The sequence below is a fragment of the Ostrea edulis genome, chromosome 7 (assembly GCF_947568905.1).
Source record: "Ostrea edulis chromosome 7, xbOstEdul1.1, whole genome shotgun sequence".
Taxonomy (NCBI): domain Eukaryota; kingdom Metazoa; phylum Mollusca; class Bivalvia; order Ostreida; family Ostreidae; genus Ostrea; species Ostrea edulis.
In genome coordinates this window covers 17,413,052-17,428,532 of record NC_079170.1, presented here as the reverse complement: position 1 = coordinate 17,428,532, position 15,481 = coordinate 17,413,052, and the positions used below count along the sequence as shown (strand labels likewise).

At 33.9% G+C, this 15,481-nt stretch overlaps 1 protein-coding gene across 4 annotated transcripts; it reads right to left on the bottom strand.

Annotated features, from left to right (window-relative positions):
- Positions 1-1,010: 1,010 nt before the first annotated feature.
- LOC130047878 (uncharacterized) lies at positions 1,011-14,141 on the bottom strand. 4 transcript variants are annotated; one of them, XR_008796693.1, is made up of 11 exons: positions 13,987-14,141; positions 10,024-10,110; positions 9,727-9,876; positions 8,600-8,739; positions 7,626-7,758; positions 7,027-7,155; positions 3,954-4,148; positions 3,753-3,865; positions 2,908-3,046; positions 1,965-2,596; positions 1,011-1,748 (listed from the first exon to the last, which is right to left on the bottom strand). XR_008796693.1 is itself a non-coding variant. In XM_056143537.1 (8 exons), the coding sequence occupies exons 4-8, from the start codon at positions 4,087-4,089 to the stop codon at positions 1,678-1,680; spliced, it is 534 nt and encodes a 177-aa protein (XP_055999512.1). In that variant the 5' UTR covers positions 4,090-4,148; positions 7,027-7,155; positions 7,626-7,758; positions 13,987-14,106; the 3' UTR covers positions 1,011-1,677. The 4 variants fall into 4 exon arrangements, 1 of the variants encoding a protein (XP_055999512.1); XR_008796692.1 differs by having other exon boundaries at positions 1,011-2,596; XR_008796694.1 differs by lacking the exon at positions 3,954-4,148 and having other exon boundaries at positions 1,011-2,596.
- Between the last annotated feature and the right edge of the window lie 1,340 nt (positions 14,142-15,481).

The following is a 15,481-nucleotide window of genomic DNA, read 5'->3' as shown; positions in this document are numbered from 1 at the left end:
TCTGAATGAAAATGAGCATTGTTAATAAGTAAAATGTCGTCGTTATATCTAAATGTCGGATTGAAAGCCACAGGATGTTTTGTCTTCTCATATAAAAGCTTTTGAGTAAATTAACCGAAATACTGCGCATTATTTCAGTTACCTGATCAAAATATAGAGCTCACTGCAGGTGTGACCAATCAGCAGAGGAGGCTTACTGCTCCTAGGTACCTGATCACACCTCTGGGGAGTCCAGGCATCCGTGTTTGCCCATCATAAGTTTGTATTCTTTATAGTATTTATAAGATTGATCACTGTTAGTTATCATCACTTGTTTATCATGTAACCTTTCTATGACAGGATTGAGATATGGCAACGAAAAAGGGAAATTTTGCCACCCGAACGTCATCCACCATATGATAAGTTGAGATCTATTTCGTTGCAAACCGGTTAAAGTTTGAGACCTGTGTCACGTTAAGTGTTGTTACAATAGAAAATCTTCACTGCTATGGTCTTAATGGTACGTCATGTAAAGCTTGTGGTGTTCAGTAACATTAAATATCTAGGTAATGTAGTTTATCACATGTTTACTCCTTTATCAAATGGGTATCACCCATTACATAAATTTTAATTATTACAGTATGTTTTCCTACGCCGTTTGTGACGTAACAATTTTACGTCGTCTGTTTACAAAATGTCAGAAAGTAAAATTCCAGACAATACAGTACCATAAATGAAGAACCGGATGTGGGTTAACATGTGATAAAAGAGCATACCATTGTTTGTGGTTTTATATAATTTATATTCAACTAGTTGTGTGATTTCTATTCCCTCGACAAGGCTTGGGGACAAAGACACCCCACACAACTCTTTGAATATAAATCATATGAAACCACAAACATGGGAGATCCTGTATATAGTCAGAGATATGAGAGTTTGGAGAGTTACCAAACACTTTTCTAGTACAATACATAAACATGTATGAAATATTTCATTACTGTAATTTAATATAGAATAACAAACAATATATCTTATCTATTGAATTCATTTGCCATCTTTAATCTTTAATCTGTCTACCTGTTACATACTAGAAGTTTGCAATTCTTATAGTTATCAGATTGCAATATGACATGTATTTATTTCTTTGTGTGCAAGTCAATTATATCAAATAATGTTTCGAAGGACACTCATTAAAATGAAGGTTGCTTAGAAGTATAGTTGAGTGTATCTTGTCTTCAAGTGTTCAATTTCCAAAATAGCTTTCACCCTTTCGCGACTGTCAGAATAATGGTTTAACCCAAATTCTGTATGTATAAAACCTGTTCTGTGGTTTCGAATATTTATATTTTTCTACATAAGCATTCGCGTGATTGTCAGTTCGAAAATCTGATTGACCGCATCGGTGATTCTTTGTTTCTGCATCATGTCGTATTTGGAGATGTTGGTGTGTCCTTTAGTAGTTAGATGATTATATATATTTTCGTCTTATTTGTCTTCTAAAAGCCGTGTCACTGAGGTGGTCATAATATCTCTCTCCTTCAAGATAGGGACTTTCTTCTTGAAGTTTTCTATTGTCTGCCATGTCATAAGCACAATTTTCTTCAAATGTACCATTTTCATCGAGCAAATATGCGGAAGTTTAGAATAATCTTAGACTTTTTAACGTGTCCATCTTTGAATCCTTTATAGGGATTGGCTTTATTTGTCCGGATGATGGTGCTTTGTGTCTTTCTGTTCTTTCAGTTTTAGCTGATGTTCGTTTCCGTCTGCTAAAAAATACATTAAGTACAATAGAGGTATAGAAAACGGTAATTGACACATAAAATAGGAAAGCGTATTGCAACGCAGCTTTCTTCACACTGAAATGTAATGAATCAATACATACTTATGTAACTATATAATATATAAGAAGTGGAAACCATGATAAATTTGAGATGATGTAAAATATATTGCAATCTCATTGTATTCAATGCATGTATTCATACCTTATGCAGAAGACTGTCAATCCTAAGCACACCAAAATCCGTTGCAACTACTGAGCACAGCTCAAGAACACCGAAGAACATAGTAGGACATAGTAGAATGCATTTGCTGTCTTTGTGGTTCATTTGATAAGCGAAATACATCAATTACGATTTATTTACTGTGAACTTACTTTGTACTCACGATACTCATTTCCGCTAAGTCTGTTGTAACACATGTTCCGCGTAATTTTATACCAGTAGACTTAAATTATGCAAGCTATTTTCATGTCAGCCATATGCAACTCAGAGCGAAATTCAATACACGCGAACCAAATTAAAACTGATGATCCCCGAATGATGACTTTATGGGATTATGTACTCCTGGAGTACAAGTTTTCTCTGAAGATATATGCATAAAATTTGGGATTTTCACATCATCTGATTAAAACCAACAAATAATGAATGGCAGCAAATTTGCCTAAATGTATTTTTTTTCATTTCAGATATTACTGTGTTCTAACTATTTTTTACTATTACAAAATTATCCAATTTTTCCTAATGCTTGTAAAAATAGTTACCGTTGTTTGTTGATGTCATTGTCTCCAATATGTAGGACAATGTATGGTCAGAATAATTACGGGGAAGCCGTGACACTGCAACAAATTAAAAGTATAGCGATGTAACGTTCTGTAATTCTGCTGGTACGGTGAGGCAGATTGTGGCAAAGTCAATGATGACAGAATTCCAAAATGTTGATATGTTAAAGAAAAAAACTTAACGAAGTCCAGAATTCTCAAAAACAAAATTCACTATATTATGCAACGTACGTTTCTACAACATGTTTTGATCATGAATACGAGCTGAATATTTACCATTACCAGTGAATATAAAATGCTAATGATTATAGATTCAAAATACAATCTGGAGATTCAAAAGATCAATTTGCAGTTTCTAAAGTTAATACCTTCTTGAGTCGTCTCCCTTGTTTTTGTTTCTCTTGTTTCATTTGAAGTTTTCGAGATAACGCCGGTGTTGGAAAAGCTAGGTTTTGTGACTGTCATCTTCAGAGCTGTTTTCGTGCTAGTCTCCTTAGTCACTATAGTCTAAACAAAGGTGCATGTTTTTCTAAATAAATTTTTTATCGATACATTTACGAAGCAAAATGTCAATCAATTGACATATAAACAGAATACTGTAAATAAATCGTTCATTACACGATTGATTTATTCTAGAAATAATTAACGTAAACAGCTATTGATTCATAAATGAATTACAATGAATGTACCTCATACAAACAACAACAACAACAACATCAACAACAACAACAACAACAAGAACAACAACAAGAACAACAACAAAACCGAAATAAAAAAAATGACCATATGTTATTTTCTTTAAAACCTCAACATTTTAATTTTGTCTTTGGGATCCCCAGTCCTATTGACCGGTCGGATGGCTTAGAGCGTTTACTTCGTAACCGGGAGGTCATGAATTCTAACCCCACTCGTTCCATGACCGCGTCAATCCTAAGACATAAACATAGGTAGTGATTGCTACTTCCCCAAACGCTTGGCATTTAAAAGCGAGAACCACCGATTTTTCAGATATGACCATCAAACGGAGGTCCCTTGTCACGGCAGATTATTCCTTATAAGAGTTATGAAATTGATCACTGTTCATTATCTTCACATTTTCATCCTTTGTAAATGTCGTAAAAATATTAGAATACACTGTTTATGACAAAACCCAAACAAATAATGTATCAAACACAGGGTTACATTCTACGATTATATTCATAATTAAATCTACCTCCGAACACACTGCTTCGTCTACCTCAAGATTGCAATCACCGAATCGACAACCATCTTTACACAGCAGACAGACCATGGTGTTTCGTTTGTCGACATCGGATAACATTTCCCCTGATTAAAAACAAAGAATCGTAAGCAGTCTAATAAGAGTAAAACATTAGAAATACAAAGGAGGGTCAAATGGAATATTGATACAAACCTTTATCAAAACGAGTGTAATTCTCCCTCGAGAATGCAATCCACACTGGTTCTAAATTGTTTTTAATGCTTGATTTACAGGTATTCTTGAAAAACGTTTCAACGTCTTTTCCAAAGTAGTTAGATGGATTTTGCATCAATTTGTATTTCAAAATGAATTTTATCGGATTTAAATGATAAACTTGATTGATGGAATCTAAAATGAAAAGAAAATACCAGTTAATTTCAACCATAAAATGGGATTATTTACTAGTGCTGATGAAAGGAGCTAATATTTCTACTCCTAAGTGGTGTATTTTGGAGTAAATCTCATGAAAGACAACGTTTAGGAAAAAGGCATCCAAAAATACAGAAATCGTGTCAAAAACCAATTGTATACTGAAGGAAGCCTAGATATTTGATAACACTGTATGCAGTCTGGAAAGCCAATAGGTGAATTAAAAATGTTTGGGCTTTCGTTAAGCTTTTAATCTTTTAGCTGATGACATAATTGTAAAGTTTGTTCAAGCCTGCGGTGCTACTCGAACGCCATTGATGATGTCAAAATTCCGAATCTGTCCTTTTAGAAAAACGTCATTGATGATGTCACAATTCCGAATGTAATCCCGTCGGGACCCGGGTTAGAATATGTACCCCTTGCTTGTTGTAAGAAGTTACTAAATGGGGGGATCCTTCGGATGAGACTGTAAACATCGAGGCTATGCGTCACAGCATGTGTATCGCGATAAAAATCCCACCCTACTTAAAGGTATTAAGCGCCGAGCATATGACTACATTTTGCAGCCACTTAACGGCAATGGTGCCGTATCTATATCAGTGAAATATTCTCGATCGGGACATTAAACAATATACAGCCACAACTGCCCTGAGCCCTATATCTTGATCACATAAACGAATAATAATATGAATCAATCTGTCAATTTTACATTGATGTAAAATGTGAAAAACTGTAACGGAATCAGCAGTATGCAAGGTGAAGATAAGGAACAGTGATCAATCTCATAACTCCTATAACAATACAAAATAGATAGTTGGGCAAACACGGACCCCTGGACACACCAGAGGTGGGATCAGGTGCCTAGGAAGAGTACGCATCCCCTGTTGACCGGTCACACCCGCCGTGAGCCCTATATATTTTTTATTGGCTCTTTTTGGACATATATTATCATATAAACAGGATGTTACATGCAACTTCAATATTTCAACAAACATGTTAAACACTGTGTGAAAATTAATAGCAATATTGTACAATTACTTTGAAGATAAAGAGAGACTAGTACATGAAATATGCATAACTAATTGATTTAAGGAAGATACATCTTACATTGAAATTATTTTGTCTTCTATCGTTTTCCATACTTGGTTATAATAATCAAGATTTCTTCTGCCACAATAAATTGATTTTTTAACAAACAATTTTCTTCTCAAAAATTGCAAAAAAATATATAAAGAAGGACCACTGTGCCCTGTATCTGAATTAAACACAAACTGTATATAATATTTAGAAAGCAGTATACAATAATTCAGACTTTCACACTTTTCTTCATAAAATCCAAATATTATGTCTTGATAAGAGATATCATTTATATAAGTAATGTTTAATCTATTCCACCAAGTTTGGAAATGCTTCCAATAAGTACCAACATATTCACAAAAGTAAAACCTGTGCTCTATTGTATCTAAATTTCCCCATAATATACAAGAAGGTGATGTTTTAATTTTCATTGCATACAGCAATTTGTTGTGTGCTAAAAATCTGTGAATTAATTTATATTGAAAAGATTGTAATGATGTTTCCATTGATATTGTGAAAGGTAACTTGTAAATACTCTCTAACTCTTGCTGTGTTAATTTTGAATCAAAAATATTTTCCCATTTTGGTATACATGTTGGCAATTCTGCTATACTTTCCATCAAAATCCAGTAAAAATCTTTACAAGTCATGTTTGATATGGGACTCCTATTACCATTGAAACTCAGTGTAAGTGTATTTCTATTTATTCTGAGAACTCTCTTCTTCTAAGTGCTTTAAGATGTTGTTTGAAAATTCATTCTGTTCTGATGGGTTATCCTTAGTTGGTGCATACACATTTGATAAAATAAATTCTGTTTTATCTAATTGTACAAAAACTTGTAGAAATCTACCAGCGTTGACACATGTATGTTTTAATATCTTATACTCAACATTATGTGGAAATAAAATTGCTACACCTTTACTATTTGATTCTCCATGATTAAATATGATATCCGAGTTCCATTCGTTTATCCATTTTGATTCATCTTGTGCAGTTGAGTCTGTTTCTTGTAAATAAACAAAGTGGCCTTGAAAATTCTCTTTAAAAAATGTAAACAATGTTTTTCTTTTACTTGGTGAGTTTAGGCCTCTTACATTTAACGATATGCAGGATAAGTTAAAAGACATTACGATTTGCGTTGAAATGTTTAAAGCACACACGTGAGTCCTATATCCTGATCAGGTAAACGGAGTTATCCGCAGTCAAAATCAGTGTGCTAAGAACGGCTTAACAATCGGTATGAAAAACGTAAGACAGCATTTGACCCAATGCGAGGTAGTGCTGACGAACTAGATCGTTATAACGACCATAGAATTTGCGAAATGCTGACTTCAATCGAGACTGTTGAAACCCCTGTACCATATATAAGACAAGGGTTCTACTTCCCTACCAAAATTGGCAACGGTCCACATGTTTTAAAATTAAATGCGTTTTGTACAAAAACCACAACGCAATTCGCCTGTTGTTCTGAAAATGACCTAGATTCAGAACCATGTCATCATAAATGAAGTGTTACTAAAATGACATAGATTCGGTTGGTTGGTTGGTTCGTTGACGGGTCGACAGAGGAAACTTCTCCTAGGCACCTGATCCCACCTCATGTATTTTGATATTCACCTTTTAGAATCAATAATTATAGATATGATTTGACTTTCCCTCTTTTTATAGTACGCATTGATTTGTAACCTAAACATTGTAAATTTTAAGGGGTGGGGGCGTGCGAAATTGTATTGAAATTGGAAAAAATGTTATGAAAAGGACAGAAAAGAGAGATGTTACCTTGTATTTCACAAGCTGTAGCAAAATTCGAATAACAATGTCGAACCCGGTAGCTTGTATCACCAGTGCACTGTATGACAATACAGCCAGGATAGGCAGCGGGAAATCTGTCATTCCTTTGTCCTCCAACTGTTGTAAAACATGTATGTATATATGTATGAATCAATTGCTGACATGAAGAACTACTTTTTGTTTTTTTCTTCTTCAGAAATCAAGTTAAATTCATTACATGTAGTTTAATGGTACATTGAAGAATTTTAGTGTGAGAAAACTAAATGTTCCACTGGAGTCTTGAAATTACGGTACAGGGAATGGTAAGCAAATGCCATACAGAATATCTATAGCAATGTGAGCGGCAATTGGCAACATTGTTTGTGAGTATGACTAATAATCCCTTTAATCAATCAAGAAACTGACCATGAAATAACGATGTTTCAGTCCTTACAACATCTTTTATCTTAAAAAGTAGAATACTTGCTTTCTTGCAAGACAGTATTTCAATTACGAATACATGATATGCGAGTGACCTTAGTTAAACACTCGGATAAGTTCTGTGCATGTACAAATATTTGATGATGGTGAAATGGAAGTGAAGTTACCTGACAAATATATGCGATATTTGGAACAAGTTGATCCATTCCCAGAACTGCAGGTTCCCTTACACCGACTATTGCAGCTGTTCAGGGGAGGTAATATTGATGTACTGTGTTTAAAGCAAAAACAGTTTTGATCCTAAAAAGGAAATATTTTTTAAATGAATTTTGTGTATTAAAATTTTTGATTTTGGTCGATAATATACATGAGGAAACATGCTTGATTTGACACTTGGTATACACTGTACGTGAAAGATAAATACAATATGATAGATTAAACAGATTTTTTTTTCTTGAAAAAATAATTAGAGAGTATAATCAATGAAAGGTTTCATATCATCTTTTAAATGCAAGGTGAAAATAACGAACAGTGATCAATCTCATAACTCCTATAAGCAATGCAAAATAGATAGTTGGGAAAACACGGACCCCTGGACACACCGGAGGTGGGATCAGTCAAACTTATCAATGGAAATTTTCCCATCAAATAAAATTCCCAGACCGTGAAACATGAACTGTCAAACCTAGAGATACTGGGTAATTGTGATCTGTTACAGTAAAATTACGTCACAAATGAATAGAGTAGGTATGATTTGAACAGTGCGGACGACCGTGAAAACATTGAACTAAAATTGTAGTTTTCGATGTGAATTTCAATCCTGTATCATAACAAATATTATCAGTAAATTCATTGTATCACAATTTACTACCAGTGAATTGATAATCATCAATACATAATTGATTTAAGTATCACATCTTTGGGCTTGTTATAACGGTTGTCCAGGCTGAATCGTACCTACCCTTTTATTGTGATCCATGTGACGTCGAATGCTTTGACTGTAAGAGATGACAATCAGGAACCCTGTACTTTTTCCAATCTTACAGTTAATGTTCTACTGTCTCAATAGACAATTATACTCTTTTTAAAATGTGTAAAACCTCTATTACATGTATAAAGCATTCAGGGATTATTTGAATACCTTAATACCAAATACAAATGAAAACGTTTTGTTTTATTCCATGCAAAGCTCTTGGCATAGACCAGCAGAAGGATGATAATTCATATCGAAGACAGCACCGTCTCTCAGAGCAGGATCCTGATCAGAGTATTTGTAGCATCCTAAAATACCACCAAATTAACGAAACATGAATTAAACCGATATTTAGAATCACATAATAAGAAGAATATATGTTATCTTATGAAAATGCAATTTGAGTTATCTATGTGTGTACATGTTTTTTTGATATCTCCTTGTCTGTATGTGTCATTTTAAGCGAAAGATTTACATAAATGGTTGAAGGTAATTGATGCCATTAGCACAAAAGGTGAAGATGACGAACAGTGATCAATCTCATAACTCCTATAAGCAATACAAAATATATAGTTGGGCAAACACAGACCCCTGGACACACCAGAGGTGGGATCAGGTGTCTAGGAGGAATAAGCATCCCCTGTCGACAGGTCACATCCGCCGTGAGCCCTATATCCTGATCAGGTAAACGGAGTTACCCGTAGTTGTATAGTCATTTGGAATAAAGAAAACCAACGCATGTACATATCGACTCGATACAAGTGAAAGATGACGATATTTTATTTCGATCAAGGCATATTCAGAAAGGTAACTAGTTGCAGATTTAGGATTTTGATACGGAAGGTACAATATTTTGCCTCGTTTAGATACGATTCGGATGTGAATGTGGAATATGCCCAACATTTGAGTTGAGATTATGGAAATTGCTATATTTGAGAGGATATTGTACCGATCCGTATCACTCTTTAAATTTACCATATCAATGTCGACATATCAAGCCCAAACTGCAAATGATTTGAGTGCATCTTTCACCTGTACAGAGGTGATAAACAACTAAAAGTCTAGCGGATAAAAATAGCTCTACGTCACTTGTATGACGACGTAATAGTTAAGCAAAGGATTTCCCCACGTGATATTATGTTTGTTTATGTATTGACAAACGATTGTTACTAAAAATATGCGACGCTTGAAAGAATTTTACTTTTATATGAATATGCTGTTATTACTTGTTATTTTACTCAGGACACCTTAACCCCGCTGTGTATAATTCGTACTTTATATAAAAGATATGTTACCGAGATTTTGCATCCATAAAGATCGGCGTTGATGGAGGCTGGTCCAGAAAGGATTGTTCGTATGGGGTCTTGAGACAAGAGTTTGCCCAATTAAACGACATTCATTTTGTGCCTCAAACCACGTGAAACCGCATACACCGAATAAAAGAGCTTTAAATACAAACAGATTTAGTCACCGAAAAAATATAAATTTATCTTTATGTGTCTGTAATGTCTTGTGTTTCTTTTACTGATGTAAATCTGGAATTTTGTTTTCCTTACATCGGAATCAGATTTGTAAAACAGAATTATATATACCTGTTGATATCAGTAGTCTGGTTGTCTGGAAATTCCATGAACAAAGGTATAGTATGTGACGCTTAATTGTGTTCTCCATTCCATTCACTACAAATCAAATATCCGGTTTCTTACATATCACTTTCTTTTTTGAATTGAGAGAATATTATCGTCAGACTTCATTTTTCCAATTTGGACAAGTATGTATACCATACAATTTTAAAGGAAGTATATTTTTTGTGGTACTTTTCATTTTGTAGCTCTTTTCCATCACATGTAAATTATAAGCTTCTAAAATTTTTGATGACGTGACTTAGTTAGTGAAAGATAGATTTGCATATACTTAATGAGAATGAAGAAGAAGGTCATGACTTCACCAAATTTACATACAAAACTCGAGTTTCACAATTTCATATTCCTATGCATTTGATTGTAATATCTACCGATTGGTTCAATAAATGCAATATGGATAAAAAGATGCAATTGATGAAAATGTGCAGATTACGAACAGTGATCAATCTCACAACTCCTATAAGAATACAATATTAAGGGTTGGGTAACCACGGATCCCTGGATATACCAAAAGTGTATATAGTTGCTGTGCATTTCTAGTAGAATTGGTTAGTAATACTTTACAACAATTCTATAAATTGTTTTGAAACTTAAGTTTGGGAGAAATAGTACTATGTTTTAATCGCGCTGATTAGTAACCTGTACGATGATTTATAGGGTGGGAAAAGTTCAGTTCAATTTATCAAAACCTTGGAATGTTACAGGAGGTACCTACACTCTCTAAATATACATTAACATAAGGGTCAAATTAGGAGTAAATTACAATGTTATTAATCTTACAAATGAACATACAAACTTTTCGCAATGATAAACTATTAAGTGGAAGTCGATATTTTGATAATATTTGTAGTTTTGGGACAAAAGAATATTTTCAAAAGTTCTAATTCGCGTTGAGCTAAAGCTGCTAGATTCATGTTTGAAGTCCACATTTGTCCAAAATTCTTTTCAAAGAAGCCTCATCAGGTAATTAATGTCAAGGGAAGAAAGTGCACCTAATTGTTTTGTTACAACGAGAAAAGATCTCGAAATTACTAGAAACAAAGATCCGGAAATTTCGAGATGATGGCCTGTATTTTTATTTTTTCATAATTTGAATCATAGACTAACGCATGCACATTAGATTGATGTCATTTACTACTGTAGACAAAAGATTTGAAATTTCTTCAACAAGAGTAACAGTACATGATATTCCCGTTACAAGCTTATGAAATGGTAAAAATAACGAACAATGATGAATGAAAGGTGAAGATAATGAACAGTGATCAATCTCATAACTCCTATAAGCAATAAAAATAGATAGTTGGGCAAACACGGACCCCTGGACACATCAGGGGTGGGATCAGGTGCCTAAAAGGAGTAAGTATCCCTTGTCGACCGGCCACACCCGCCATACACCCTTATATCTTGATCAGGTGAACGGATCAATCCGCTGTCAAAATCAGCCAAGAACGGTCCGACAGGAAGTTTTTTCTTAAGGAGTTTTTTATCTAGGAAATTGATTAGCAAACACGAGAAAAATGCCACGACCTTTACTTCAGACATTATTAGCCATCATCAAGATGTGACCTACTTCCTTTTTCATCGTATGGATAAAAAATCCTACGTGTAGATGAAAACTTTACCAAAAGGTAAATAGACAAGCAATGAGCCCTGTGTGTAAATTATCTCTGAAAAGTTGACTAAGTTCAACAATCGGTAAGTTTGGTTTAAAGATCAAATGAAAAAATGTTGGGAATGAAAATCAATACGCACACATCAACGTGATATTGTTTACAAAGGCCTCATAATTTGAAAACTTTGAGAAAAGTGAAACAAACAAATCATGTACTGTTAATATTTCCTGAAAAGTGACTAAATTTAACAACCTGTTATTTTTTCAAGCATTTAAGAAAATCAACATCCTTGCCACTTGGTGATCTTCAATACCCATACTAATGATAAGTAGAAGAATTTGTAAATTGGGATGATCCTCTCCTGAAAACTGATAAGAGTTATACGAACAAGTCATGTACATATCACATGGCATTCAATTTCAAACTAAGTGGGAAACTCCCTCAAGAGAGATTGAATTGGAAAAACATGATCTAGTATGAGTCACAAGAATGTTAAAATATCATAAATTTCAGTTTAAGATGTGACGGAGAAAATAAGATAGATAAGGAAACTACGGACGGATGGGCGGGGTTTGTTTGATATTCGTAGGATTGGTTAACTATATATCGTTAACCGAATGGTGACTGTATTATATACCATAATACTATCCATCTCATTGCGATCCAGCCTCACCCTCCAACACCTCCCAAATGCACCAACATAGTGAAGTTGAAGTGTGTTGTAGTAACATTCCATATGCTCCGTATGGGACGTATGGGTTGTCCCATGGTTTAAAAAATAAATAAATATAAATAAATAAGGACCATCGTGTACCAACACGTCTAATGACTGTGGTACTGTCTTTTGATGGCCGGACACATACATGTGATTATAATTAGGTCATAAATCATAATGAAATAAAGAAGTAACTTATAAATGAGTAATAAAATTGATAAAGAAAATTTTAAAATTTTAATAGGAGGTAATAATTAGTAATAATGAGGAAGGACGGATGTATACACATCGTAGTACAGTAATACATAAGGATGGACATATAATTATTGTGTGTTGATTATTTATCCAATCAATCTTTAACGGAAGTCAGTGTTATTTAAAACAGGAGATCGTTGTCTCGTATTTATGACAAAAAAATAATTTCCTTGATAGTAATCGGTTTTCGTACCAATGAGTGCGCTAGTTTTTCAATTGGATTTTAGGCTGACGAAACATTTCCTCGTTTGCTTAATCATTAAGTTTTGATTCTTTTCTATAACATTGATGCTATGATGCAGGGACAAATTGAATAATGCACGTTGTCAGCTAAATAGATAAAACAACCCAATTATTTAACGCTTATAATCTTATTAATTTAGATGTGATTTTTAGAAATGTCGGAGTAATACCATTTCGCCGAACTATCGGTACTTGTCAGTCAGCAGGTTGAAATGTATCGGACATTTCTCAAGTATATATAATTTTTTGTGAAATTTTAGGAGTAATTCGCTTGCATCCTATTTTGTTTCTACAGAAAAGATGAATATACTACCAGATTTGTTGTAGATCAAATTTTGATAGTGAGCTATGTTAAGTAAATATGTGAAGTCATCTCTTGTAGGAAACAATGGGAGAAAAACTTTAAATCAACATGGGATCAAACCCGGGACTTTTGAATTACTAGTCAAATAATCTAACCACTGCGCTACCCAGGCCAATGTAATAATACTGCAATACACGATTTCAACCTACTTCGTAATTTATTCAAGAACTATTCATATTGAGGAGATGAAAAAAATAGTTCAAGAGAAATCTGAGAAACGTCGCGTATGACTACAATCAGTAGGTGTCTGTGATTCAGAAATAAACAGAAGGTTACATTCATATTTAAAGGGATAGGGTCTATCTTTTATCTCAAAAATGACATCACAATATTTTGCAAGAAGAACTTCAAAAAACAAATTTGTAGTATTAATTATGAGTTATCTATAGCTGCAGCGCTTTGAAATTGAAGTCATTTTGATGTTTTAGCCCTTTATAAAATTTTTGTCTGGAGGACAATATATTAAACTGGTACCCTGCTGATTGGTGGCTACACACAAACATAAGAGATGCGAAGTCAACAGGGTACCAGTTTAGGCAAATGAGAACAGGGAATTATTTTGAAATTACTATCATATCCAATGTGTTTGTAAACATTCTGAAGAACTTTGTGTGAATTTCTAGTTATGATCTTAAATTTCGCCACCGTTTTGGAACATGCAAAATATCACTGATATCTTAGACCCTATGCCTTTAACAACAATACGTATTGATTTGACTTACCGTTGAAGTGTCAATGAAGAAAAAATCAAGAAATGTCAATACAGTTTTTAAGATGATCGAAATATTCACTTCCTATGTGCGTGTCAGTTTCATAAGCTATGGAGGACCTTCGGAAACCGATCTCAATATTTTCGTATTAGGAAAGGAACTCAAATGACATTCAAAATATCTTGGCACTTTTAAAATTCTATTTTGGATTGTCTTCATAATAAAATTAATTACCCCATTCATCAAAGAGAAACAAAGAAAAGACAGTCAGAAAATCAGAGACAAGTTTGTTAATGAAAAAAATGGGTAAAAGATTCATCTGTTGATGTAAATAACAAGAGCAGCAACAACAACATGGTTGATTATATTGTCGGGTTGATGATATACAGCACAAACTGGCAAATTAACTAACTACAATCCTGAACTAATCTATAAAATTTAGCTAGTTTTGAAATCATTGCGATTACTTTCAAGTAATTTCTAAATCATAAATATGTCAAAGTGTTCACAAAAAGTTTGACAACAATGGCGTTGCGAGCTGCGAGCATTTATCAAACCTGCTGACCATTCTATACTTGCATAATTGATACAGGTATATTATCCAGCTTTGCATTCCAACTTATTTCAAATTCAAGTCTACACCCTGTATTTTTTACAAATATACTTCTGCCATTGCATCCAAACGTTTTAATTAAAAAACAAACCTTGTAGTGCCTAGATATAGACCATCTTAAACTTAATCCAACTACGTGTTCTTGTTCTTCGTCTTCTTTCAACTATAGTCCAACGGGACATATCATTACTGGTGATGTTGTTACAGTTGAAAATAAGGACATCAAACCACGTTTTCTAAAAAACCCTTAATACAGGAGAACTTCGGTCATTTAATTGGTACTGTGAAGTTGAAATAAAAAATATGCTAGAATTCCTCATTGGCAATATCTTCATAGTCTTTGGTGATCAGGTCTTGAAACAGTCAGTTGGAATTCCCATCGGCAAGAATTATGCTTCTTCGTTAGCTGACCAGTTTTTATATTCTGATGAAGCGGAATTTATTAAAACACTTCTGCGTGAGAAGGAGAAACTCCCTGCTGTGGTCTTCAATACAACATTTAGATATATCGGCCATGTTTTATCTAATAGCAATAAAAATCTTCATTTATATGTCGACCCAATAGATCTCCGTGAACTCAAGATAAAAGGCACCACGGAGTCGTCCACTTCAGCTTTATACTTAGACATTGTATTGAAAATCGATATTAACGGTAAACTAACAACTCAAGTCTATGATAAATGGGATGATTTCAGGTTCTTCCAATATTTATATAACAGTATTTCATTATCATCCGCATATGGTGTTTATATATCAAATGGTTCGATATGCAAGGGCTTGTTCTGCGTATGACAAGTTTTTAAATTAAGGCAAGCTACTTACAAACAAATTGATGCTGCAGGGGTTTTAACGGTGTCGTTTGAAGTTAGTATTTTGCAAATTCTATGGTTTTTT